This window comes from Leptosomus discolor, chromosome 6 (genome assembly GCF_034619465.1).
Source record: "Leptosomus discolor isolate bLepDis1 chromosome 6, bLepDis1.hap2, whole genome shotgun sequence".
NCBI classification, from domain to species: domain Eukaryota; kingdom Metazoa; phylum Chordata; class Aves; order Leptosomiformes; family Leptosomidae; genus Leptosomus; species Leptosomus discolor.
In genome coordinates, this window is record NC_141396.1 from 63,092,225 (window position 1) to 63,115,925 (window position 23,701).

The window sequence follows — 23,701 nt, forward strand, 5'->3', positions numbered from 1 at the left end:
GCGGGAATTGCTGTGTGACACAAGGTGACTGATGCATGCACCACATAAATAGTGAAGTTAGGTGGAGAGAAAGTAAAGGGGAGATTGTAGTGGGAGAAGATGCTTTCATAACATAAAGCCTCAGGCCAAGTTTTTTTCAGAAGAAATGCTCCCAGGTCAGCCAAAAGCAGAAGCATAATTCACTCCAACTTTGTTCCCTCCCAAAGGCAAATGAAGAGATATGGGTCAATTCTTTCACATAGACCACTCAGTAACGTTTACCACAACTATTTCCTCCAGAAAACATTCAGTAGTCAGATACCTGAGCTAATGGTGTTCTCTCAAAAATGGATAGAAGCAGGGTACCACAGACCTTTATCTTAGTGACGGTGTCTTGGAAGGGGAGTGGGACATTAACTCAGGCTGCAGGATTCTATAATGTAAATCTTTTCTCGGATGAAAAAGTCAAAGTTGTACGTATTCATTGGTTTTAAAATGGTATCCATAGTAAGTACAATCACAAGACTGTCCTTTTTTTATAACATCTCAAATGAAATATCAGAACTGATGTAATTAAAATTTACAAACTCAGAACAGCTGTAATTATCACTTGCATTTTATAGATGTACATCATACAAATGTGTTCACATTACGCTAGGCAACAAACTTAAACAACACAGGCACAAAGTTTACTTTTACAACAAAAACTGATAAGGAGGTCAGAATAGACAAAATGACACCTTATAGAGGACATCTGATTTGTTGGGACAGATAGGTCAAATATCTAATTAATAAAGGACTGATCTGAATCATGTTTATAGAAATCTAGACAATTCATCTCTGCTCTAATAATGCAAGTAGAGATGAAGCATCTAAAAATCAACAAAGAGGTTTCCACAAAGTCAAATGCCTCCTGGACTAAGTAATTAAACAAGAGTAGAGCAAAAAGGGGGACTGGAGCACTACTTTTTAAAGCTAAACCAATATTGCTGTTCACAGAAAGCCAGCATGTGCTTGAATGGCCATGATTTCTAGCAGTGCTTTCAAGTCTGAATGCAGGTTCTCCTAGGAATGGTCCTATCCTGAAAGAAACTATAGCTGTGTCCAGTGGCCCTTGTGTGCCCTTTATTTACTTTTGGGGATCTTGAGGTAGAGACCAACTCAATCCTGAAGAAAGAGGAAGGCCACCCAAAGAAGTGATGCAAGCACAACCCTGGTTCGCTTTGTTTTACTAGGCCATACTTTGCTTCACTAGACTGTGCTGTTGTGTTGATAATTCTGACCCCAGAAAGATCATTGAACGGAGTAATAATGAGCTGAGAAATGATGGACAGGGCTGAGATAATCCCAGCCAATTAGTCCTGCACAAAACCGCAGTTTGTGCCTTCCAGCAATGGATCCAGCCAATATTCAAGGTTATGGCAGCAGAAGGTCTGTTCCAGCTACAAAAGGACCAGCATCTGGGCACTAAGACTAGGTCTGTAAGATGTTCTGAGCTCAAAGTAGCCCAGCTGGCTAATGTTCAGCTACTCCATGTTAACCCATGGACAAGAAAGGACTTGGGGTCCTCTGCCTAATTTAAACAGGCATAGAAGAACAAAACCCAAGCAGATAATATAACTCGTTCTTTTTTTGTGTCACTCCTGAAACACCTTGAGATTCCTTTTAAAGGAGGTTGCTGCTCCATACGTAAGTGTTTAGCAAGTTTCTGCCTGTAAGTCACATTAAATTGGCTCAAGTTGACTCAAAACAACTAGCAAAATATCACTAATAATTATGGTCAACCTTTCCCTCCTAACTGTTTTAAATTAAGATTAGGAATAGTGCTTTTGAAAACTGGAAATTTTGGGAAACACTAACAAATATGTGACAAATATGGGAGGAGTGAATGTATTTCCTTATTTTGGTGATTCACACTAGCTCAAGGTCTGGCTTTTCACAACAAAACAAGTGGATTTTGTATGCTTAAGGGCAGACAGAACAAGGTTTGTGATGCTGGTCTCTACCAGGCAAGAAAAGCAGCTCACACTCAGGACAAGAAATTCACAGAAGGCTCTTGACACTATGGAAAGCTGTAAGGTATCAAAGCTGGCCGTCTCCTAGGTAGTACGTTACAATGTCACAGCAACTCATCCTGCTAGAAAAGCTCAGACAGAAGTCACACCGTTCTGGTACGCAGATGTTTTCCTTTTCGGACTGTTTTTTTCAAGCAGTGATAACTGAGTGACATAGTTAACTGGACTGTTTTCTCTGGACAAAGTCCCATGTTTGTGTACAAAGTTCAAGTATTCTTGATACTGCCATTTGCACAGTTGTTTCTTCAGTTCACTTTGAACCTATAGAAAAGGCATGTAAAAACAAAGAATCAGAAAATTAAGAACTAGAGGACATAGAAGGTAATATATGTCAAAATATCTGCCTGACTTCTTTGCTCAGATGCACAAAGGCATACAAATCAGTCAGGATTAAGCTTCAATATGTTTTCAGAAGAACTTAAACTACATCTCTATTCACTTTTGAAAATAAACAGGCTTAATTTCCAAAATTCAGAGGACAACAGGGAAGTTTTTGACTGCAATCTGTTTATTGTTGTAGGTCTCCTTCATAAATATTTCTACCTTTTTGCACAATTTCTATTTTTCCTCATACTGAACCTTCCGTGCCTCCTTGCTGTGACCTGCTATGTACAATAAGGGTCCTTCTTCAGGCTTTCAGTTTATCCAGATTGAATTCCCTCTTAAAGATCTCTTACTGACTCTGAAAGATACTAAATCAACTTGATTACATATCACATTTGAGAGGTCTCAGGGATCCTCAAAAGCATAGGCAAAACTGATTTTTTTTTACTGTCTGCCATACAACTAACAGGTAGGTTGAACAACTCTGGAGGTCCATGACCTGCTGTTGACACTGCTGGGACTGGGGTGAAGGGACAGGGGGAAAGCAGGTTCTGTTGCCCTACATAAAACCACTCCCACTCAAAACTGTAGCAGAGGGAGTGTAAGTAGGTGCAGGAAACACCCAGTCCTTGCCACCATTCACATGAACAGGCTGCTCCTGTGGATTATTTGTTGGCTGTGCCCTGTTACCTCTGTTCATGTTCAGCTTCATCTTTATCTGCTTCTTCTGCAAGTGGGGTGGCTCTCCTGAATTTCTACCAAGTGACTTACAAATTTCATCCCGAACTAAGCAGTTATCTCAAGTACTTCTAACCACATAGCTGCCATCTTCTGTGGTTGTCATTAGTGCTCAAAATCTATGACAGTGTTACAGCTGTAGCACAAACCCACTCCCAAATCAAATGCAGAAATAAACTGTTAAATGAAATTATTAATTCTTACAGGGGATGGACAAATGTTATTTAAATACTCTGAACTTAGGAATTCATCTAGTAATCCTGTTATCTAATCCTCTATTAGATATGGCCTTTACAGCAGCACACAGAAAAGAGTGTGGGACATGCAGAAGTAAATCTTGGATATCAGGTCTCCCTGAAAGTCACTATCAATATTTATCATTGAGGTGGCCCCTATTCTGCCTTTATTCTCTCTGTGAACCACACAGACATGCCAGCCTCTGTGTGCAACTTCAAGTATGGACAGAACATGCCCTCTGTAGCTTTTGAGACTCTCGTAAGTAAAAGAGGGGTTTCCTCCACCAACCCAGTAACCCAGTATTATCCCAGTAAGCTCCAGGCCCTTCAACTCCTGTGTACAATAGCAGCTCTCAGTTTCATCCCATACAGATACTACCTTGCTTGGCAGCAGCACAGCTTCTCACATTGTTGCAAATACTTTAAACTGAAGAGACACACACAGAAAATAATATTTCTTTTTTATGATTGCAGGGAACCATAACAGATGCCCTGCCAAGTTGTAATGAGCGGCCAATCTGCTCCAGAAGCAGTTATCCCTAAGCAGCATGGACACAAGCCAACACGCACCGCTTAATCTTGGGGCCAGAGATCACTCTCTGCCTGTCCCTTTTTTAGCACCTAGGAGATTTGTGTGTTGTGAGATACAATATGCAAGCTATTTAAAGGCTCTTGGCAAGCAGTCTATGCAGACAGAAGGCAGGTGGGAAGTAGAGTGTTCTGTAATTACAGTTAGTCTTGAAGGCACTCTCTCAGAACAAGCACTGGATTGGCCATTATGAATTGCTTTCCTAAGTAACAAACATATTTAGGCATTATTTATTCTTAAGTAGGATTAATTTCACCTACATTTAGCCATCCCTATGAGAAGTGTCCAGCCTAAGCTAGTAGGGAGACTGAGGCACTATTAGTGGGCCATTCTTCTCATCTAACCTCCAGACTTTTCTGAAGATGAGATGTAGTTTTACATTTTCTCATGGCTTTTGATTCATTCTGCGCTTTTGGGGAAAGTGCAAGCAAATTTAGCTAGGCTTTACAATGATAGGCTCTTTAAAATGTACTACATGGAATTTATCCAAATTCTAACAATGTTACAAAAACAGGAAAGAAAACGTTTGAACAAAACTGCTGAAAATGCACAGGCTGCCCTGGAAAAGGGAAAAGGAAGAAACTCACTAGCAGAAAATAAACCTAAAGAAAGTAAGGAGTGTTACAAGCTTTCCATTGAGACATCATCACAATAGCTATCAGACATAAAGCAGAAAAAAAGTCCCCTGACAGGAAAGTCACCAGCCTTGTAAAGGGTCATTACTTCAAAGCTTATTCTGTGTCCTTCTGTGAGAATTTTATGAATACAAATGAAGTCAACAAAGGTACCAAGCGGAAAAAAAGGATACAGGTATTTCATGCTTTCAGGAGCAGATCAAAGCACAGATCTGTTCTGGAAATAGGAGAAAAACAAAAACCACCAAAAACCAAACAAACACAAGAGAGGTCCATGAATTTAAAATGTTTTGATAATCTTGTGCACTTGCTACTCACCTCTGCATTTGAGAAGCAATATAGAAGAGCAACAACAAAACCCTAGGAGAGGGAGGATAGGGGGAAAACAAACAACCGTCAGGATTTAAAGCATAGAATCAGAGAAAGACATCAGGTTTCATTCAAAATTTGCATAAGACAGCAAAAATTACATATTTTCCATTGTTCCATTGGAATTAGGGTGATGTGGCACTATATATTGGGTTTTCATAATGGGATTAAGTTCCTCAATGGACTGGTGGCACTGTATGTATATTATTGCCCTTGTATGGAGACACTGAAGACTAAATTAATGTTTACTGTATCCTAGAAACAAGTTCTCCCTCAGATAAGGCAGTAGGGCCCTCTGTCTTGTTCTAGTCTATATTTACAGTAGTGAATAAACAGGTGAGGACCTGCTCCTGCTTTGCATTTTTACTGCTAAACTGTCTTCTTTCACTCACCAGTGGGTGACTGTGTTCAGCCAACAACCTGTTGGGAAAGGTCTGGGGTTCATATTCACCCAGAACTACAGTCAGGCATTGTTTGGGGGAGTGTTAGTTAGCAGGGAGGCAAACGTTTACACAGACTGTGCTAGCACAGGCAAACACAGAGTTAGACTGCATCTGTATTACCAAACAAGGCACAGCCCTGAATACTGGCCTTTGCTTCTCTGTGTGGTTAAAATGTCAACATGGTCACAGCTTTGGCTTGGACCAGCAAGTATTTTCCCAGAGACTGGCCATGGTTGAGAGGTAAGCATGGAAGAGAGAACATTTTCAACCTGTAACAATATGGACAGTTGTTGAGGTGTACAGGGGAAAGTGGAAGGAAAAAGACCTCAGCTATTGATTACAAAGCGTACCATACCCAGACACTAGCCTCTCAATTCCAAGATATTGTTCTGAACAGCGGTATGGCAAAATAAAGAAACAAGGAAGTATTAACATGATAGATTCACTATTGCTTAAGGATAAGGGCAGAATAGGTTTTTATATATTATCCTTATTCTTTCAATCCTCCTATCACCTTTATTATATGTGGAATTAGTTTCAATCGGTTCACCTTAATCCGTAGACTGGTCTTCATGGCACTCTGTCATTGTTATTCAATAAAGGTAGATACTGTGTCTTTTGTTATTATTAACATGAAGTCTGGGTCAGAACTCAAAAGCAGTGTAAGATTTCAAATAATAACATAAGGGAACAAACAACAGAGAGAGCTTTCAAAGGAGTAAGATGGAATGTGTGTTTTGAATTTAGACACATTATTAACATCTGCTCTAATGACTAACCTAAAATGCAAAACTCTTGAGAGTGTGGTGTTTCAGACCAAGCCACTTAGGACTGATAAACATTTTGTCCAGCTTACCTGAAAAGAACCCAAGCCCAGCTCAATATAAAGGCGAGCTTCCAGACCAGTGCTTTCTGGGAAAAATGCAAATACAATGTAGTGCACTCCAAAGAGGGGGATTAAGAGTAATGTGGATTTAGCAAGTCTCCTGGCAAGTCAAAAATTAAAGAAAATGCACTGTTAGAAATATGGAATTAGTGATAGCCATTATATGTTGGAACAAATTTTAGAACAGAGGACAGCTCCATAATGGAGGCAACTACATCCAATGTAGTTACAAAAAGATTACTTTCTGCCACTCCCTGTCACCACCTGGAGAACAAAGATGAACAAATCAGCATGCAAGATTTCTGGACTGAGCTTTAAGGGTTCCTTTCCCTCCTATACACGCAAAAACCAGGGGCACCAGACTAAGTACTCTGATCTGCTCTCCTGAGACTAATCTCAATCGCATGTAGGTATCCCCCACAGATGTGTCTCAACTTCCAAAACTGTCAATGGAGATCTAATGCCACCAGTGATGTCCTGGGGTATTCTGCTTGGCCTTCAGCTCACTCCAGAAGGGCACAAGTTTATTCTAGGTCCTGTATCATAATAGCCATACCTATATATCTTCAGATGAGTTAAATACCTCACTAGAGTCCTCTGACTGCAGTGATGAGATCCCCATCGATTGTGAAGGGGATCCTAAACAGGAAGGACTAGGTTAAATTGCCAGAACATCAGCATCATGTTACTGATAAGAAATTAAAGGAAATTATCTGCATCTTTCTTTATGCGGCCATTTGTGTGGAAAGGACTGGAAGCAAGGTGGATGCATTACCTGACATTTAGTGTTTACACTTTCAAGCTGGATCCTTTTGGAATTGTAACACTTTATAGTTTACTTTTCTTTGTCCCTAACACATCCACCCCACCCTTCTTCCCCTGAAGAAGAGAGGTGTGATATTTGGGATGAAAAGTTTACATTGTTATTTCTTCTGGGGATTTCCCTTTCTCTTAGTAAGGAGAAGAACATTTTGTGCACCTGCCCATAAAACATTTCTTACAGCAGCTAGAACAGGTCAATGTCAAGAGACTCAGAAATACTTACACAAAGTGGCTTAAATGGCTCCCTCTTCCCTCTTGAGATTTCAATTTATGGACTAGAATTCTAATCACATTAATAAATATAATAAAGTTAATCTGAAAAGACAAGACAAAAAAATGGTAAACTTACTACAAATCAGGACATCTCTTCAGTTGATATAAATTAAGTAAAAATCCCCAGTCACAGGAATTACACTGCTCTAAACTACTGCAGATCTGGTCTCAGATCAAATCAATTAGAAATAGTATTAATTTTTTCCACCAATATATAGTTATGCATAAAGATATGCTGAAAGTTATGTTGTTTAATATAGACCTAAATATCTCAATACCAGTTTGTGTCTGATATTAACTCCTCGTAGTTATCAGCACCTAGCAGATCTTACATGGCCTAGATAGTCCCCCCTGTTCTCTTCATTGTTTATGGCAGGGAGTATAACAGACAGAGACCCAAATGACATACCATTTCCTCCCTAAATTTATATGGAATAAATGTGTGCATAAGGGAGATATTTTGTATTAAGTTACATCTTAAGAACTCATTTAAAAAATATACTAGATAATTTTATCTATGTAAACAGCTTCATATTATCTAAGGACCTTGCCAGTAGGGATTGCCTTTCTTCAGAAATTACTTATAAAGACACAGACACAACTGTGGTATGTGGAATGCAGGTGTCAGGATGATTCCATTGTGTCCTAGCATGGCTCTAGAAAACACAGGATTTACCTTTTATGTTGTGACTTAGGGTGGATTTTGCAGGCAAAAAAACACAACAAACCCAGCAAAACTAACGACAAAATCGCATGCTATGCGATAATTTCCAGCTATTTCAAATTCAATACCGTAGTATGTGCTATTGCTTTTCTCATAACTTACTGAAAGGAGACACTAACTTAACTTCCACATTTCTAAAGATGAAAATGAAAAAAACATACTAATACAGTTAGCAGAATAGGGCCTTTGATGATCCATAACACCACTCCATTTTCATCGTCATCATCCCAACATCTGAAACAGCAAACAAAACCAGTGATGTTTTCTGTCCTACGTGAGCTTTCCACAACACATGAAAGTATTTGTCACAGAATAGGAAAACCATGGACACTGAGTTTTAAATCACTGTTTAAAGGCCCCCCGCCAGAACTAGTACCCTGATACCTCTCTAAAAATTTCTGTGCAGCCCAATCTAAGGGAAGCTTATTCAATAAAAAGCAAGGGTTGAAGAACCAAAGCAAAGTCAAGAAATGCACGTTTGTATTTTAAGGCTTCTTTCCTACTCTTCTATTAAAAAAGTGACTATTTTACAAAGTACAGATCTTAGACTAAACTGCTGTGAATCCATGAACATAACAACTTTGGGATCATGAGGTAATAGGCAAGAAAATCTAGACCCTAATAAAGGAATCCTGAAGGGAAAGAGCAGAATGGGCTTTTGGTCCCTATTTTGAGGCTGTTCACATATTTAACATCAACAACAGTCCGGTTCAACTCCCTGCAGTCAAGTGCCGTACACGCTGGGTTGTGTCATGCTCCCGCTTCCTGTATTTTCCCTTCGAGTTTGTGACACAGGATATTTGGCTGCATAACGATAAGGTTTACAGATGGTGACTTGTGCTAGTCTGATTGTAAGGTGTGTCTTTGCAATATGAGTAATATGAGTTCAGACCAGCTGTGTCTGAAGAACTTGGGTTTCCCATTTACTAAGCTATTAGGTAAAGGATGAGTGGGTCTGACCCCGTAGTTTGTTTATATATCTAATAGTAGAAGAGCAATCAAATGAATGGTTCACCTGACTGTGTAAATTTCTTCATTCATTGACCTATTGAACTACTTTTCCTCTGCAGTCAAAGGAGATCAATATAGCAGGACACAATTGATCTCATTTTAAAATAAACATCTAAAATACGTCAGAGAAGTAAACTGAGCAGGTAGACTCTTTGCTGGAAGAGCACCCAAAGTTCAGACACTTTTCAGACCCCTCTTTAAGCCTTGTCAGAGCTCTTGTTCCTGCTCTCCATCTTTCTCTGAATGCTTTCTGTAACTGGAGTATGTTCTGCCAGATTCTTCTGCTACAGATCCAACAGATAAACTCAGCAATTCTTTGGAAAAGCAGCAGTGGGAAAGAGGAAAAATGAAATCTCCCTTGCACCTCTCCTAGCTACAAAAAGGAAGCACACCATGGGGAAAAGTAGACCACTTCCACAGTGGAGAACTTCTTCCGCAGATGTTCTTCGGTAATGCGCCAAATGTGGTGGACCATAGCACATACTGCTTCTACATCATTAATCCGAGTGCTGAGCAATTGATCATCCAACTGATCATCCATGTGAAAGGCCTTCAGGGCAGCTTTTAATAAACAATCATCTGCTTTATACCTGGCTCTCGTATTAACAGATAAAAATATAAAAAGATTCAAAGAACTGAATGGAAATGAAAGAAGAAACTACTTATCAGGACATAACATGTTTGTTTGGGAGGTACTTATTTGAAGACATTAGTGTTAGTAATTTATGGCTGATTTTATAGAGAATCAGTGATTTTCTTACACTGGAATTATTTCAAGGATTAAGGATTAGGAAACTAAATGATATTTCAATACTTACTATGATATTTCCAGGTTGTATTACTCCTTATATGCACATCAGAATCAGAAGACTTAAAACTATTATCTCACTTACTTGCATATGAAGTGAAAAGAGTAGGTGCACAGCTTCAGAACATTGTTTTTTGCTTTTCTGTTTTTTATATCTTTTTTTTTTTTTTTTCCCACCAGAAAATCAAAATACAATACAAAATCGGCTTCGTTATCCAAGCTCTGATTTACCCAGTATTTTGTCGATGGATTCTTGTCAGGACCCAAGCAAACATCACAGCAGTGGGAGCTCCTGGACAAATCAACATGGGACATACACATAATCATTTCGAATATCATATCCCACATCCCACAGAAACTTTATTACAAGAAGGTTCACAGTGCAGCAAATTGGATGTACATTAAAGGTCAAACAGTGGGTCAGATGATTTTAAATGACTTTATGAAAGAACTTAACTTGCAGTTCAGGTAAAGAAAAAAAATAAACCAAAAAGCAGCGGAGGAAAATGAAATCTAAACAAAGGAGAATAGGGAATGTTGTGAAACTATGTTTTCAAATATAACAGCTAAGAATTACTTGAAGTTTTGGATAGGAATTAAAAGCACTCGTGAAGCCAGAGGAATCACTTTAGCTAGAACTCTCTTATCTTGTGAATTGTGGACACCATACAACTCTGAAAGAGTTTACGTTTTTGTTCTGAGAAGCCTCTGCTAATCACTCTAGACCTATCAGTTGATAAGCATTCCATGAAAATTTAGCTAAATCCAGGAACTGGTGATTTCTAGCGTCACTTTATCTCTGCTTATCCCTCTACATTTATGACTGAGTAGTTTTGTTCCCCGTCCCGTCCCCCCCCCCCACGTAGGCCCATAAACTAGCAATTGCTTTTGTTCTCCTTCTGTGGAATTCAATTTCCAAAGACTAAGTAACTTTCAAAGCTGCCATAAAAGGGACTCTAATCTGAAACACGTGACATTTTCACTGATAAATCTATTGAAATATAGGTAATATCTTTCTAAGTATCATTTGAGATCTGTAGGAAAGTCCCAGAAGTTGTCCTTCCTAGTTTTAGACCTTTGTTCAAGGCCTTTAAGCTGGGACCATATTCAGTTCAAATCCTCTGTTTAATTAATGAAGAGAAATATTTACATCCGTATCACCTAAGATCTGAGTTGCCCCTGAGACGTCTCTCACTTTCCATCGATTACAGGAGATGAGGATTACTACATTATTGAGGTGTTTCATTTGTGTCTCAAATTAGCTGTGATTAGTGAAGTCTAAGCATCTAGTTTCAGGCAATCATAATAGGAATAGCTCCAAATCAACATCCCCTTTATAAAATTCAGACTTTGAAAGTTTAATTACATCAAAAAAGTCTGAGAATCTGAAGGTGAAGGATAGATTACTATTTACTTGAGGAGTATTTGGATTTCACTCCTAAGCCAAAAATGTCAATGTAACTACTCTATTTGCATGCTTCTATTTTAAAATAGCGAAGTTGAGGTACAAGAATATCTGAGTCACAAAAACAATCCTCTGCAGTGAAAGAAATTTTATGTATCACATGCATACATTATGACAATCAGAGATAATTTTAATTGCTGTATAAACTCGAAAGATTCCTTGAAGACAGAAGGGTTCTGAAAAAAAAAAAAAAAAAATGTTTGATTCCTAGGCCTGAACTCACATGATTTAAGTTTAATCTATCCAATTCTGCTTACTAAAACCAAAATGTCAACTCAAAGTTAGTCACCCAAACTTCTTTAGGCAGTGGAGGAACGCAACGTGTACCCAGGATGTTATCCAGTCACATTACTCATCTTCTTGAAGACTGGATTAATCACCATCACAGCATGCATACCTCACTATTGACTGCAGGAGAAACCTGGAGAGATAGTTTAGATTAGAAGGCTAACTTTTAAATTACTGCAGTTGCTTGAAATGCATGGCAATCATAAAGACGAGGGGTGCAGTCTTTCAAGTAGACTTAGAGTGTTTCTAGTAATCCATCCTATCCTCTCCTTCAAAGTTTTGAACAGTTAAATATCAACATATGTAGAAAGGCAGAATAATGGTATGGTTTTGATATAGCAGAATGGGATGAATGGGCAATTTTCATCAGAAAGGTGGCACACTTTATAGGCACCTTTTATCTCAGAATTAATATTTTTTCTGGTTATGAAAGTAAATGTAAATACTAAACACAAAGACAAAAAGAGTACTAACCCCAGCCAGTAGATATGAACCACCATACATACTGCTTGTCTGAAACAAAGGTCAGCAAAAGCAACGTTTGCAGGTATATCCCTTCTATAAGAAGCCAGAAGAAATTGGCTAAAATACTGAACTGGAAGAATGCCACAGCAGCCTTACAAGCAACCTGGAAATGCAGAGGAAGGAAAAACTATTACCTCTACTGCCCATTGTGTCTTGTTTCTCTACAAGTATAGGTAAAATTCAGTGTTACCACACAAGAATGAAGAAATTATTACAAGTTTTCATTAGGTTTGAGATTCCATCATTTCAATTGACTTTACTTCAGTTTTTTGAAAGGGAAACATTGACCCTCTCTTATAGATTAAATTCTTTACTGATAGAAATCATTACAGCTTCATTAGAGTCAACAGACCTGTACCTCATATATCAAAGCTGAATGTAGCACAGTAGTCTTTGGGTTTGTGTAATATTGTCTGTTTTAAGATTTTAATTCTAGGAAACTAAAGAGAAATGGGATTAAGATATCTCCATGTTCTCTTCAGGTCAAGAATTAAATGTTAAATCAAGGGTAAGAAAGAGGGGAAGTTTAGTACCGTTGACATTAGGCAGTGGTCCATAGTTTCATCTGCAAACAAAACAGCATCTTTGGTAAAAACAGCAATTGCTCTCAGGATAAAGGAGACAAACAGGTGCATATGGATGTAATTCCGTGTACAGTGGAATTTTCTGACATGGAAAGAGAAAATAACAGTTGTTCTTCAGTAGAAATTTCTTCTGGTCTCATCAAAACTCAGACAGGAATACAGGGTAACTTCAGACACCTTCCAAAGCAAATAAATGATCTGTCATTATTTGAGAAGAAGCTGGACACAAGGGAGCAGAGCAGTTATCTGTTTAAGCTAATAGAACTGCTTGTATAACTGCCCTTGAATCACCACACAGTTAAAGGAGATGCCAGAAGCAGAGACTAACTAGGAGACTCTTGAACTGTATTGCAATAATGCCTTTTAACTATTCTAAATAGCATTTTTTGTTGAGTAATTTCCCAAACCTGCTCTTTATTCCCTTTCTGGCCAGAGAACAGAATATTGAGTGGATGTCAGTCACATGTTGTGGGATGGCCACCAGAGAAATAGCTGCCTTACCCTAGACTGTCCTGTCCATGGTTTGGCCTTGAGCTGAAGGAATCTCCGTTCAAGGTTTGGACATAGCAGCACCTTGGTCCTGGGTCTCTCTAAGTGATAAGAACTTTGAGACTGCCAACCCACTCCAGTTAGGAAGTTGCTTCTGTGCTCTGCACTCCTGTCTGCAGAGCAAGCTTAAGGCTTTTGTCCAAGTGCATTGGAACCAATCAAACCCAGGGTCCATTTCCTAATATCCAACATCACCAAACATGACATTTAAATTTCTTTAAATATCTTTCTATAGCTCCCATTATGGAAACAAAGGCCTTTCATGGAGGGAATGGATAGTTTAGAATTACTGCTGGTTCAGGGGCATGAGGCACCCAGTTTATGCAGAGTATGTCCTGCTGTGGACTGGAGGAATAGTTATCTTATATTAATAATGATAACAAGTTGGAGATTCCCACTGTATTATGCCATTGAAGAGACTAAGACAGACTTCCCAGGCAGTTTTATTATTTTAACATCTGCAGGGACGTGCTACAACATGAATAAAGAAGGACCCATTGCCATCAACAGCATTAGGTCTGAAGAGGATTGGAAAATAATAATAAAAAAAAATCCCACCAAACAAAAACACACAGGGTTTGAGAAAAATTAGGATGAGACTGTCTTAAGATATCCTGAAAAAGAGACCATTTTTTTTTACCTGAAGGCAGCAAAGACAATTAGAGCTGTAATGAGTGAAGTCACTGATGCTGCATAGCCAGCAGTGTAGACACGCCAAAATGCAGAATAATATGATTTCTATGAGAAAAAGAGAACACAGACCAATGCTGGTGGTTATGCAGCATGCATGCTGGTGTGCTTATTTCACCGAGATACATTTTCCCTTACTAGTCAGTCTCATCACGTATGCACTGCTTTGCGTGCTTGAGATCTGCTTTGGGGTTTTTCATCCATTGCTAACACCTTTTTTTCTTTTGAATCCTTACACATGAGACAGGTTTCACAGCCCACAGGCTTATCTGCACTAGCAACAGCTTGCAGCACGTTCAACAGGAAAATATTAACTTTGCTGAGTAACTACATTTTCTGCTATAGGTACGTAAAGACTCTAGGGCACTGAGACCTGCTGATGGGCAATTTGTGAATCCATCACTTTAGAGCTGGGTGGGATTTGATACATATGGGTTTTCATAAACAGCTATAGTTAAAAATGAAATAAAACTTGCATTTTGCAGGTGAGGAAACAGAAACACTGAAACGGTCACATCGTATTGTGGAGGTAAGAAAGTTAAAGCCAAGGAAATAAACTCACAGTCTTTTAATTCTTTGGAGAAACAGTTCATTCAGTTGCCATATACTGTAACACTGAATGCTTTATAGTTCATATGTTAATTTGTTTTGTATTTAAACATCCGATGTCCTAAGAAAAATGAAGCTTGTTTACATTGCTTTATCTACGCAAATTTTATCCTGATTCACTACAAGATCACCTGATTATTTAAAAACCCAAGAAACTAAATTTTCTGAATCCATGCAAATTTCCTCCTTGCAAATGCAATGGACATTTTGTTCTATAATTGTTCCAAACTCTGTTTATCCAAAAGGCAACAATTCTAGGTTGAGACAACCAATTAGCAATTTTAAGTAAATCCATAACTAACTCATGCAACTCTGACAAGCTAGGAATCCTCCTGGTGTTTCTGAAATAGTCCTAAACTTTTATACAGTATTTTCAAAATACAGATCAAAAAACAGAAAGCAGGTTCTTCAGTTGAACAATGAAGTATTTTGATGCATTTTATCTGGTTTTGTAGAGCAGCTAAAAAAACACAGTATATGCAGAAGACTTCCTAAGTCCTGACTGCAGACACAAAATACAAACCAAGCAGTTCTCTTAGAGTATAAGTGGATTATTTTTACTTCCTTCCCCATGTTTAGAATGTAGTAGAGCTTATGGATCTTTTCTTCCTTTTATAGACGTTGTGGGTTTGAATGGAATAGCAAACTAAACACAGCCACAGCACACACATGAGCTCTGCTCTGAAATCTTCCATAATGATGAAGTATAAATCTAGTCTCTTGCTTAATTTCAGCAAGAGGCCAGCTACAAACTATGCCTGCCTTAGCACAAGCCAGGAACTGCTTGGAGAAAGCCATCCTGGATATTAAGAGAATTTAGCTCCGTGGACAGAGCCATGCCATGGCAGCTAGTCCCAGGGCTGGAGAACTCTGCTCCAGAATACATGCCACCTTATGAGTCTTAGATCCCTTCTGAACTGTTTGCATGGTTTCCATCATCTTTCCAGAAGTTTTAAAAAACATTTCTCTTCCTAGCTTCCCCACAATGAAAGGAAATACACATATTCTTAGTTTGTAGGTGGAGAATTGAGCTCCAGATTGTCTATCATGTCTACTACCATTGTACTTGAGCTTCTAAGTTCATGAAGCCAAATGGCTGAAGCCAATTGCATCTACACTTCCCAAAGATTCAGGTATCTGAACCAGTACTTCTGTGCTTGAGCTTGCATGCCTGGAGAACCAATGGTTTACTCCAGATAACATCCTCTTCGCTTTTGTGTCTTGTTTTGGCCCATGAAAAATGACCTCTTTCCACTGTTGAGTCATGACTGCACACTCACAACGAGCTATGAGTTACTCTTTTCTTTCATATATTGGAGGGAGACCGTTGTTTCTATCAAAACACCACAGTAGGAGGAGGAGGAAGCAATGTACCCTATCTTGCATTTGTGCAAGATGTACAAGCCTTGTCCAACACAGACTGGAGATGAGGGAACTGAGACACCCCTGTTCTCTTCTGCTGGAACTGTCCCATTTAGCAAAGGTCAGAACTGAAAGGCAGAGGCAGCCAGCATACCTCTGTTAATCAACCACCAGCAGCCACGAGGCTAAGTTCGCCACTGAGGCACAACTACCACCAGTGAAGTGTGAGGCATTCCTATCCTGGGGCCAAGTATGATGAGGAACATGGAAATTGAAATCGTATGAAGATGTGGGTGAAAAAGAAATGCTGCTGGAGCCTAACTGAGTACCAGAGATGATCATCAGATCTTCTACTTCACTGAACACCTAAGATACATTATGGAAGTACTCAATGGCATCCAAGAGCCCCCTCCTAAAGATGTGCATTGACCACCATGTTATAAAGTTATGGAATCTTTCTCTCTGACTCAAAGAATATCTGGGGGAAAAAAAGGAAAAAAAGGAATCAACAGGAGGGATCCAAAGGAGTTTTCCCTGAAAAATTCCACCCAGACAGGTTGGTAGATTTTCCTTGGGAGACAGGTGCATGATGAGGACTCAAATCACCTCTGTCAGAGAACCAGTCTTTGTTAGGCAGGACAAATGAACTGATCATGAGTCTACTCATTAACACCAAGAGGAGACAATTGGATGGAGAGGAAAGTGCTACCTGCTAGTTTCTTGCTTTATATTAAGCCTAATTTGTTAAACAGGCTCTAAATATGCCTAAAAGATTTGAGCTTAGCACTGAAGACAGGTAATTACTGGATTCTGACAGTGCTCAGATGTGTGGAGGCATCCAACTACTCAGCATGCTCAGAAGAGGGTGCTCAGGTGGCGTCCACAAACAGGGAATAAAAAACTCACCTGATCCTCGGGCCCTTTACTGGAAACTTCATCAAATCCACAGGCAACGGTGTATGGCGGGAATGGTTCTGACCAATATGCCTCCTGTGTACAGTTTCTCTGAAGAAAGCCTTTAATGGTAAAATATATCAGAGAATGTGTTATAAGGGAGGGCGTTCTTTAAGTTTTGATGAGAAACAAAAAAAAATTTTATTACTACTTTGATACTTAAGTTAGGCACTTACAGGTCTAGTCATGTTCAGCAAGATTAGCTGTAGAGTTATAGTGTTCTATATACCTATCGTTTGAAAAATTGAGACAGATGTTCCCATTCATTTCAAGATGCAGTAGAACTTATATATTTCATGTAGGAAAATCATTCTGTAAATTCAGTCCTTACACAGAGGAAATCAAATTATGCAGTCTATCCTGCATTTGCAACATAATTTATGCTCATGGACAAAGGCCTGAGCCACGTGATCTAGCTTTGAAGTTAGATACAATTTTTGAACTTGTTCCTGCTCTGACTGGATGATTGGACTAGTTGACCTGAATAGGTCCTTTCTAACATTAATTGTTCTAGGACTTAATAAATGAGTGATTCTATGCCATACTTACATTCCTTTATCACCTTAGCAACATAGTGCAATTACCCATATTTTTAGACCACCAAAAAGACTAGACAATTCAGTACAGCATAACACAAAACAAAAGAGGGCCAAATATTGACCATAATCCAAGATGTTTGTCTGGATAATTATTGCATGTCAATTGACATAAGATAACATCATGAATTAGGAAAATATGCAAGTTACCGGATCTTTAACTATCAGAATTTCTTTTAAAAAATAGGGATAAAAAGGATAGGAAAAAGTCTTGCCATGGATATTGGTGATTTCTTCAAAAAATCTTGGACAGGGAACTTGAACCACTTCCCCAACAGCAGCTCTGGGCCAGCAGGTTAGACCATCCCAATCTCTGGCACATCCTGAAAAAAAGTGCCTCTAAATAAAGAAACACACACAGAACAGCACACAGTTGATCTCCCATCATGAGATTGTCGGTGGCTTTCCCACTAATTCACATGCAAGAGCAGCCACAACAGGGCATGCAGTGTTGTTTTCCTCTTCTTGAATGCATCATCGCTCACATATGCACTTGGCATTCCAGTTGGACCTTTCCCTACCATATCTCATGAGAGCATGTACCTGAAATTCAAGTAGACACGATCTGAAAGCCAAATCAGCTGGAGCACTTTCTATTGTCAAAACAAAGGTCACCAAAATCAAAACACTGAATAATAATTAGCACTTGAGAGTTCTCATTAGTGGTTTCTGAGAATAACTGAAGAACATCAGACTTAAAAATTCAGGCTTAGTCTCTTGATTTCATGCTTAATGTCCACCAATTTCACCTGACTTAAAGGAAATAAGGATTGAAATCCTGGTCTTGAAGTCCAGGCAATCAGTGGTATTTTTACAATGGATTTCAACAAGGATTAGATAGCCATCAGCAGGAGTAAGTACAACTGCTTGGCATTCATGAGGTTCCCTAAATCAGAGACTTCTAGCTGATGACTCAGGGCATGCTGCTAGCTATGAGTCCGATAAAAAGAGTTTTCGAAGTTATGGTTAATCACAGCTTTGTCACAGACGCATTACACTGAGACTCAAGCTGTGGTCACAGAGTGTCTGTTGGCAAGTAGGTGTGGGTGCAGCACAGAAAAATTGTCAGCAAGTAAAGGTGTTTGAACCAATAAAAAAACCACCATGCTGTAACTGAAACTAATCTCTAGGTAGTCATAAGGTAGATATAAAACAGTGCAGGAGTTTCACTGGGGAGGTGTTATTTTCTTTTACTGATTCTTTTCTGTTTCCTCTGATGACAAGGCAAGTCTGAAATTGTCGAGAGCTGAAATGTGGAAGCAATATTACTTGCCTGTAGCTGAGCAAAGTTACTCTCCAACTTCTGAAAGGATAGTCCTGAGAATCTCCCTCAGCATTACCCTCACATCACCCTTGGGAGAATGAAATTCCTGGTATCCCCCGTTTGCCAGATGGGAAAATAGAAGCCCTGTTTCATTATCTCTAATTTTAATTGTCTAAAATACGTTAGCTAATCTTAGCTATGTTCCCTCTGTAATCAGTAGAACGAGACAGGGATTTTCTGCGCATGATTCATCCCATATATTGGTGCCTTCTTTCTGAGGACAGGATGAATCACTCGCTGCAAATACCTCGGTCTCTCTGATGATTATAACCTAAACTAGGCTTCTAATTTTCAGATAAATAAATTCAGGTAATATGAGTCCCATTTAGATGTGCAGTGGCCCACACACTTGAGGACTTAAAGGATCCCTCTTAGAGGGACTATAGTACCTTTGAGGAGCTGAGTCTAAAAAAAATCCATTGTGTCTGGCAACGTGGGGTTAAAAATGAGAATGGAGTGACCTTATGTAGGAGTGGAACCTGTATGTTTGAAGTCTTAGACCTGGCTTCATTTCCAGTGACTTCTACTGTTCATATCAAAGAAACCACTGAGGGCTGTGGCAGAAAGAACCTCTCACACACCAAAGTTTTCAAGAGACTAGTGATTGTTCAAGCCAGCTGAGACTCCATAAAGACAACTGCAGTAGGAATTGTATAAAGGAATGTTGACGTCACAGGTATCCAAGTCTTTTTCAGCTTTTTATTATTTTTTATAGACAATAGAGAAAAATAAGCATTTTAGAGGTAGATTCAATTGACCTATTTTATACATCTGCTTCAAGATGAGACGAATTGGACCCTGGACTCTACTGATGACACTCATTAGACACTGCTCTGTACAACAAGAATGAAGTGGTACTACGTAAAAAGAAAGTCTGCAACATAGACTAATTCCAGCACGGATTCCCTGTGACTACTGAGAAGTAACTCTGAAAAATTGTGACCTTCAGTTTGTCTTATTCAGATCCTGAAAACTGAAATGCAAGCTGGGGACTTTTACCAGTCTTATAGTATTAAAATACCCCAGATAAAATATTGGGGATGAATTATTTTTCCAGATCTAATATTTAATTTTAAACTATATTGAGAAAGGCTGTAAATACCAGAACAGATTTTAATTAAAGTCTTTCCATCTCTAGAGAATAAAAGGTGGAAATGAGAGCTTTGAGATCAGAGTTGAGAAGATTGAAGATTTTTGAATATTTTAACAGAACTTTGAGTTTTATTTCTTCGTATAGCCTTTACTACAAAAGAATTTCAAAATCGTGTAATTATTTTTCCAGCAAAGAGAAAAATACTTGGAATATCCTGCTGTAATACATGTAATAAATCATTATTGAAAAAACCCACAATTTTTGGCAGAACTTTTTTGGGTGGGTTACTGGGTGTTCCAAGCACAAAATGTGTCCAGTAGATATTCTGGACTTGATTAAAGGAGGGGAAAAATAGAGGAGGCAAGTACAAGAAGGATATCAGACATCAGCGTGATTGGAAAGGCTGCAGAAAAATAAATAAGAAAATTAAGGAAATATCCTGGGGGTTAGTGTCTAAATTTCAATAGGCTGCTAAAGGTAGACTCCCAGGCTGTTGCAATACTTCTATTCATACCAAGTGCATGAGGCCTCTTTGTCTCATAACTCATCTGTAGAAAATGAACATCTGATAATTCATGAAACTAAAAAGTCTCACTGAGGTGGATTCATACTTTTCTAAGCAAATTTGGCCAGAAAAACTATGACTAAACTTTTGAAAGAATTTGAACATTTTTAAATTTCACTTTGAAGCAATTCAAAACATGCCTCCGCAATACAAAAACCCCACCAAAGAGAACCCCCTACACAGCACTTCAGAAATATTTTACAGGCTCTCTGAAATAGCCATTTTAATTTTTGAAATTTATGTTCGAACTTGTAATAGATTTTCAAAACACCACCTCAGTAGATCTTTTCAAACAAACAAAGAAATAAAGAACCTCCCTTAAAATGTAGAAATAGAATATTTTGAAGAAGTTGGGATTATGTTTTTTCCTTCTGTTTTTTCGCAAAGAACATTTTCACCAGATTGGAATGATTTCACGATAAAATTTCAGCATGCTTTTTAGTGTCTTCTGTAGAAGCTTCTTTGGAAGACAAGTCTTGACTTAGATTGAGCTTTTAAAGAGGTCTAAAGTGAGATGAGGTAAAGTCCCAACCTATAGAAGAAGCACTTCAAACTATTAAGAAACCAAATAAAATAGGAAGCAAATCTTGACCCAGGAGAACAAACGGCATCTTGACATTTTGCCCCTGAAATGATATGCAAGGGATATTTATATAAGAGCTTGACAATGAGGACCATTACCTTCAAGATCGGATGAAACAGATTCATTCTTTTCTAAGCAGAGAGCCTCCTCTTTGACCACCTGCTGGAATATCTTGCATTCTGGATGGATTCCCGCAACCTCGGTGAGAGAAAAACAAAAGAAACCAAGAAGTTTTGCTGTTACCAGACTGAGAAGAGACAGGTTTCTTTCCAGTTTGTACCTCCTAGCTAATACTTTGAGGTCTAAGAAAGTGAAAACTCCAGCTTAAGATTTTTCTGCAAATAGCACACGCAGAAGGAGGCTGTGGTCTTGTGCTTTTATCAATTTGTACACATGTCTGAATGTGCACGATCATATATATATGTATACAAATTGATAAATATACAAGACCACAGCCTCCTTCTGCATGTCCTTCACCCGCTGCAGACAGTCTAATATTCCCTATAGTCCTGCATCATATCTGATGTCATTGTGAAGATGTTCTTAATACCCTAGAACATCCCCAAGTAGTTGCCTCTGGCAACTAAATTCTGAGAAAGAACCTACAGTGTCTACAGGTAATCTTATTATCTGAGCTTTTTTTGCTGTCTATGAAATTTAAGGGATGTCTCGCTCACCCAGGAATAGTTGTTGCCCATTGGGATGCTATAAGGTATCTCAGCCCTCATGAGTCGATTCTGCATTAATTTTGGCCAGCCCCATGTAGAAGTCGCAAATGCATTATCTGAGGTCTCAAATATTTCTACACATTTCCGTTTAGTTAACTGAATTAAACACAGGACCAATAGAGTCTAGAAAGCAACTGAACTGTGTTTAGACAACTGAATACCACACCAAAGCCTCCTTTGGGATTTTGAAGACATAGGGAGTCTTACATGAAATAGAGCAGAGGATTTCTCCTTTGCAAGCTATGCTATTTGAGGCAAGGCCAGGGGCTCAGTGGGTGGTGATTTTAATTGAAATGATGGATTGAAGGCTTTCTGAGACACTTCTGAGGAAGACTGTAGGCCATTCTAAACCTCTAATGACTTTGAAAACACAGTACAAATGAAAACATCACTGCTATATTGCCTTTTTGGTCTCAGGAAGTTGATTTATTGGCCTTCAGAATGTTTTCAGTGAGCAGCACAACCAGGACTTCTTTTAGCCCCAACAGAAACTTTACTGAAAGTCATGTAGACTATTACATCTTCTCAATAATAACTGCCTAGGGGGAAAAAGAGAACACAACTTTATCTTTAAAAACCTTTAAAAATTCTGCCTACATTTGGGTTTTTTAGAGTAGCATAGACAGACTGATTTTAATTATGAGGCCCTAGAGATAGATCATACATCCTAATATTAGAACAGAAAGAGGATTGAGGACACTGTTTGAAAAGAAAATTAAGACATGGCTTTTTTCATGCATCATATTCCTCCAGTGGGTAACTCAAAATACATTTTATAAAACAGCATGAGTGACTCTTAAAATAGTACTTCCTGTTGTTCAACTATAGTAACACAACTCTGAAATGAAATTTTTCAGGTATTAATAAGATCCCTGCTCATCTCTGTATTTTAACTTAAATTTCATCTTGTATTCAACCTACACAACAAACGAATTATTTAAATAGTAGTAACAAAGTGACTGCTACATAAATTTCTCACTATTTCAGTATATAAAAATAGACTCAGCTGGATGAGAAAGAACTAATTTCTCTGTTTTCTGGAATTTCTGGACCATGTTACTGTGGAGAAAAATTTGTATTTGAGACATTCTTAGGCTTGACGTTTGAAAGTCATAACAACTTGACATGATGATATCCAACTTGCCATCTATAATGAGTCCTCTGGTAAAAAGCTTGAAAGCAATGGCCAGTCATAACCCCAAATGAAATCAAAACCATGAAAGGAGATTTGAAATGCCTTTTAGAAACAAGCACTTGTGAGAGATGGGTTAACTTAATTCCCACCTCACACCAGAGGTGCTGGGAATGGTAGAAACAGACACATAATTGGTTATTAAAAGTTTCAGAGAAGGAAGGGTTATCTTCTACAAGAGACAACTGTCTACATTTAGCCACACTAGGGACTAAATTATAGCAGTTATACTATCACTTGATGACCCCTCCTTAGTTGAGAATGGGAATCAGGAAAAGGAGAGGAGATCCAAACGTTGAAGCAAAGACAGATTTAGTGAAACAACAAAGCAAATAAAATACACAAAGTTACACTCAGCCTGGAATGCCTAACCATCACAGTCCTCTGAAGCAGGAGGAACACTAGCCAGGACTCCCTCTTTCTTAGCAAACCTTCCCCCTTTATGACGAGCACAGGATGGGCTACCCTTGTAGCTGACTCAGGTCAGCTGCCCTGGCTTACTCAAAACTGCTAACGGCCTGCCTGGAGTGGATGGACTGGGATTCTGTCCCAGCCAAACCAGGACATCAACAAAGGGACACATGCAGCTGGTGCAGGTGGAACGTAAATGAGGGACTAAGCAGCTGAGCTCTCCCAAATCGTCCATCAGACATTGAATACGTGTGCCAGACTGCCTGCTGCT

The 23,701-nt window shown here is 38.7% G+C and overlaps 1 protein-coding gene across 1 annotated transcript in view; it reads right to left on the reverse strand.

The window, feature by feature from the left end:
• Positions 1 to 2,126: 2,126 nt before the first annotated feature.
• Positions 2,127 to 23,701, reverse strand: part of LOC104340583 (vasoactive intestinal polypeptide receptor) — a 28,232-nt gene continuing 6,657 nt past the window's right edge. The window contains exons 2-13 of the mRNA XM_086466989.1: positions 21,198 to 21,297; positions 17,750 to 17,857; positions 16,891 to 17,000; positions 13,964 to 14,061; positions 12,724 to 12,856; positions 12,140 to 12,293; positions 10,144 to 10,204; positions 8,255 to 8,327; positions 7,320 to 7,411; positions 6,245 to 6,374; positions 4,895 to 4,936; positions 2,127 to 2,315 (exon numbers count right to left, since the gene is read on the reverse strand). Coding sequence (XP_086323115.1) covers positions 2,127 to 2,315; positions 4,895 to 4,936; positions 6,245 to 6,374; positions 7,320 to 7,411; positions 8,255 to 8,327; positions 10,144 to 10,204; positions 12,140 to 12,293; positions 12,724 to 12,856; positions 13,964 to 14,061; positions 16,891 to 17,000; positions 17,750 to 17,857; positions 21,198 to 21,297 — 1,290 coding nt within the window. The remainder of the gene's footprint in view (positions 2,316 to 4,894; positions 4,937 to 6,244; positions 6,375 to 7,319; positions 7,412 to 8,254; positions 8,328 to 10,143; positions 10,205 to 12,139; positions 12,294 to 12,723; positions 12,857 to 13,963; positions 14,062 to 16,890; positions 17,001 to 17,749; positions 17,858 to 21,197; positions 21,298 to 23,701) is intronic.